The following is a 5228-nucleotide window of genomic DNA, read 5'->3' on the forward strand; positions in this document are numbered from 1 at the left end:
TATTAAGTTAATTATTAAGCAAAAACCTAAGATTGTGCTATTGTCATACATAGTCATTTATAGTGCCATTGACTTTAGTTGGTCTGTGCAACCTTGTTTTGTAGCCTTTTATCCTGCGCTTACAAATTTGCACTTGAATCCAGTGTAGATATCTGAGCATTTCCTATTTCTGTAAGTGATGGTACGTTTGCACCTGTGTATCGTATCTGTGCATGAGTTTGAAAGAATTACACACACGTTTACAGTGCTATTCATTTTGTTGGCTCAAACAGTGCTATTCATTTTATTGGCTCAAACACTGAGAGGCTCATTGTACAGGACTTAAAGAAACGGAGGTGGATTCTCAAATTAAGCAGGGGCTTTTGCTCGTGACAGAGGCTGGCTCTGGAGATGATCAGGTTCTCTTTGGGTTTGGACCTGTGGGACCCACACAGAAGTCGGGCCAGATCGGTCCCAGAGCAGACAGCTGTCAGGTGTGCTTTCTGTAAATGGTTTAGTTTAGGATGGCAACACCACCCCGTCGACCACCTCCTCCACGACTGCTTGAGCTGATGAGCTAGAGGAAGATGACAACACCACCCCGTCAACCACCTCCTCCACGACTGTGATGACCTTAGTGGTGGTGGTGGTGGAGGTGTTGTCAACCACCCCGTCGACCACCTCCTCCACGACTGCTTGAGCTGATGAGCTAGAGGAAGATGGCAACACCACCCCGTCAACCACCTCCTCCACGACTGCTTGAGCTGATGAGCTAGAAGAAGATGACAACACCACCCCGTCGACCACCTCCTCCACGACTGTGATGACCTTAGTGGTGGTGGTGGTGGAGGTGGAGGTGGAGGAGGATGAGGATGAGGTTGACATGCCACTGTAAGGGAAAAAGAGAAGACAATTCACTTTTTCTGACAAAAATCATCCCAGATCTTTATTTTGTTCTGGACAATTGTAGGTATTTCATAAATTTTCCCCTCAGAGTTTACTCATTCAAGTTGCTGAGTTACTGGTTAATATGCCAAAAGCTACTAAATGATTAGCATACCCTGCACTTGCAACTGCCCCTCCGTCCATGAGTCTTCTGTACTCTCCGATCTCCATCTCCAGTCTGGTCTTCATGTCCAGAAGCACGGAGTACTCTTGTCCCTGGCGCTCCAGGTCCCCGCGGAGATGAACCAGCTGACCTTCCAGGCTGCCTACCTGCATCTGGTAGCCTGAAAGCATGCCGGAGTAGCGTGACTGCGTCTCGTGCAATGTGGCCTCCAGCGATGCTTTCTGTCGGGATTTGGGAGTGAGGAGAGTTGGTATTAGATTTTTTTTTTTTTTTTTTAGATTTTTTTTTTATTTAACTGGTGTATCACAGGTATATATGAGTATACCAGTGTAGTGTTTCCATGGCAGAAGAAAGTCGAGCAAGTGTTAAGCACTAGTTGAGGTGCTAGTTAGGAAGGGAGGTGCCTTCTGAAGAGCTGGGTCTTCAAAAGCTTCTTGAAGGTAGAGAGGGACTTCCCTGCTCTGGCAGCGCTAGGCAGTTCGTTCCACCAACGTGGAACTACAAATGAGAATAGTCTGGATTGCCGTACTTGCACAGACGGCAGAGCCAAACAAAGCTCACTAAACGAGCACAACATCCAGGGTGTAAAATGAACAGAGTTGAAATGAGACTGTGTGCAATGGTTCTGTGTTTCGGTGCTGATGGGTAGTCTCACCATGCTCATCAGAGACTGAAGTTCGATTTCCAGGGACTGAACTGAGCTCTTCACAGTGTTGATCTCGGACCTGCTGGTCTGAAGGGTCTCTGTGCTCGTTACAACCTCCTTGTTCACGACCTCTGCCTGCAAAACAGCAGCAAAAAGAGAACACAGTATGTGAGAAAGGACTTTACATATTACAAAGCAAGACACCATTGGAGTAGAGTACCTCGAAGCACCCTGAAAAAAAGGAATTGTTTTGTCACTATATACATACATAATATTGAATTGAATTGAATTGAGTGGAGGGTCATGAATGCATAGTTCTCGAGGCTGATAAAGCAAGATCTGATCTGGCAAGAAATGTCATCTGTAACTGACTGTGCTTTCCTGATGTGAGTGTGAGTGTGAGTGTGAGTGTGAGTGTGAGTGTGAGTGTGTGTGTGAGTGTGAGTGTGAGTGTGAGTGTGTATGCACTCATGGGGTATATGTGTATATGTGTACGTCATCTACCTTAGCCTGGAACCAAGACTCAAGTTCCTTCTGGTTCTTGGATGAGACTGCCTCGTAGTGTTGACGGATATCTGCCATGATCTTGGTGAGGTCCTCCTGAGGTGCAGCGTCCACCTCTACGTTGACCTGGCCGGTCATCCCGGCACGCAGGGACAACAGCTCCTAAAACAGAATTAGTTTTATTAAAAATGGGATGTAGCTTTCTTTACTCCTAGGATTAACAACGTGCTACTGTGAGACAGACAGTGTCACACAAAGAAACTCACAACTATTTGCCGTAGTTGCGTCACTCCTTTCAAGACTTTACCAAGGCTCAACTGAAGCCACTTCTGTCAGTGCATGAACTGTTAGTCATTGAGTAAGTGAATGAGAAATCTACACCTATGCCCGTGGAGGGTGCATTACAGAGTGGCTTGGGAACTATGTGTAATCTGTCACTGCCACCAGCTCTGCACAGCATGCTAAGACAGAAAGCCAGTCTTGTTTGTGCCCTGAGGCCTCAGAGCAGGTTGGGCTCGGGCATCCAGACTTCCTTGTGGCCCTTCTTCAGATAACTTAATTCCTGTGTATTAGTTTTGTTCCTGTTTGCAGTTATCACCTCCTCGTGGTTCTTCTTGAGATAGATAAGCTCTTCTTGCAGGGCGGTGATCTGCATGACGATGTCGTTCCTAGAGTAGTTCAGCTCATCCAGCACTCTCTTCAGCCCGGCGATGTCTGCCTCAACGGACTTCCTCATGGTCAACTCTGTCTCATACCTTACAGAGATGGCAATTGATAGGATAAACAACAAACAAAACATGTACGATAAATACCCAAAATGTAAGCTCATTATGCTGGTTTAAATGCATTCCACAAAAAAAAAATTGTTTTATAGAGAACATCCAGAGTAGAACAGTGGAAAGTTAGGTATTTTACACACACACAATTTGATTGCATAGGGTACACAAATCAGGCTGAATCATTTTAATGTGATATTTTACACGCATTCAATTTTAATTCCATATCAAATAAGATGGTCACATCTATCTGTATCCATCAAGTGCCTAGAGACAATTGTATTGTTATGGCGCTATATAAATACAATTGAATTGAAATTGAATTGAATCTTTTGGAAAAAGCCTAGAAACAGGATTTCTATCTTTTGGAGTAAACCTAGAAACAGATTTTTTTGTGTTTTGGAGTAAACAGGATTTGTATGTTCTTGGGAACCTACTTGACCCTGAAGTCGTCCATGGCGAGGCCAGCGTTGTCAACGGCCAGGTGCACAGAACTCTTCAGCTGAATGGCACCCTGGATCTGAACACATCAGGAATTCATCAGGAAACACATATACAAATGCATAATGTACTTATTGCTTGCTATTGCAAGAGAAACGATCCTTATTGGTTTCAAAATCACAAGTTTAGCATGAGAGGAAAGCACAGTGTGTCTCTGTTGCAGATGGAGGCTAATTTGAGGAGCTCACCTGGGCCTGGAGGTCGCTAATGGAGACCATGAAGCTGCTGTAGTCGTGGCCAGAAGGGGATGAAGGCCGAAATTGTCTGATCTTCAGCTCAAGCTCTGCGTTGGCCTTCTCCAGGACCTGCACCTTGGCCAGGTAGGCAGCCAGACGTTCGTTGAGGTTCTGCATAGTGAACTTCTCATTGCCAATGACGCCTCCCTCTGCAGCGCCAGACATGCTGAAGCCCCCAGACCCCGCTCCCCCACCGTACCCCCCGCTGAAACCAGCACCCCCTCCAAAGCCGGCACCACTTCCAAACCCGGCACCACCCCCCCCGCCGAATCCAGCTGCGGCACCCAGACCGGAAGCGCTGGACATGCGCACCCCGGAACCGCCGGCGCCACCGTACACGCTGCCTGCCCTCATCATGCGGCCACCGCCCCCTGCCGACATGGAGACTCGGGAGGAGCCTGCGGAGAATCCACCTCCACCGAAGGAGGACCGGCCTGCGAAGATTGTCGCCATGACGAAGAGGCTGGATGGGTACTCTGGCTCTGACGGGAGAGAAGTGAGTGTTGAGACGACACTGTGAGGGACCTTTTATCCTCCGCACACAGACTCCGACTCCCCCTCCCCTGCACCTGGCCTACATGTGGCCCACAAAAATGCGAGGGATATCGCCATGAGGCTTTGGATAAAAGCGTCTGCTAAATGATTAAATGTCAATCTCTCGATGCTGGCTGTGATATAAGTTTCAGCACGTCCACTGGCAACCACACAATGACTCATGTGAGAATGTGACGAATGATGAAAGGGTGACGAATACAACATACAAATCTTAGTGGATCTGTGTGTGACAGAACAGAGAGCTGAATGTTCAGAGCATCTATTCTCTCTCCCACTGACCTTCAAATAAACACAGTCAAAGCCGGAAAGTCTGCACACTTCTTTAAACTTCTCCGCGTTTTATAACCTTACAGACTTATACTACAATAGATTGAGAAAATGTTTTGCCTCAAACACCTACACACAATAGCCAAAAATGACGAAGTTAAAACAGGTTTTTATACAGAGTTTGCATACACACACTGTACACTTAGCCTTATACTTGGTTTCTGCACTTTTGGCAGTGATTCCCGCTTCAAGGCGTGTTGGGAAAGACGCTTCAAGCAGCACACTTGTTTATTTGCATTTTTACTCATCCCTCTTGGCATACCCTTGCAAACTCCCTCAGGTTGGATGGGGAGGGTCGGTACACAGCCCTTTTCAGCTCTTCCCACAGATTTTATTTATTCTTTATTTCAAGGATAGCCCCTTGAGATGTACCATCTCATTTTCGAGGGGGTCCTTCCAATATTAACAAACAATACAAAGATAGTCGGGAGTAAGCACTACACATAATTCTAACACATAAACACAGAGACAAACAGACACAACCATGCACACTCCAACAATGCTCCCCAGAACTAGTTACATTTTGGTTTCATCAGACCAGAGAATCTTGTTTCTCCTGGTTTGAGAGTCCTCTAGGTGCCCTTTGGCAAACTCCAAACGGGCTGTGATTTTTAGTTTTAGTTTTTTGTGTTTTA

The 5228-nt window shown here is 46.3% G+C and overlaps 1 protein-coding gene across 1 annotated transcript; it reads right to left on the reverse strand.

Annotated features, from left to right (window-relative positions):
- Positions 1-498: 498 nt before the first annotated feature.
- LOC308379193 (keratin, type I cytoskeletal 50 kDa-like) lies at positions 499-4092 on the reverse strand (the record flags this gene model as incomplete). Its single annotated transcript, XM_080856251.1, has 7 exons — positions 499-868; positions 1040-1269; positions 1704-1829; positions 2199-2360; positions 2797-2953; positions 3412-3494; positions 3664-4092. The coding sequence occupies 7 exons, from the start codon at positions 4090-4092 to the stop codon at positions 499-501; spliced, it is 1557 nt and encodes a 518-aa protein (XP_080712377.1).
- Positions 4093-5228: the final 1136 nt, after the last annotated feature.

Source organism: Sprattus sprattus, assembly GCF_963457725.1.
Source record: "Sprattus sprattus genome assembly, chromosome: 18".
NCBI lineage: Eukaryota > Metazoa > Chordata > Actinopteri > Clupeiformes > Clupeidae > Sprattus > Sprattus sprattus.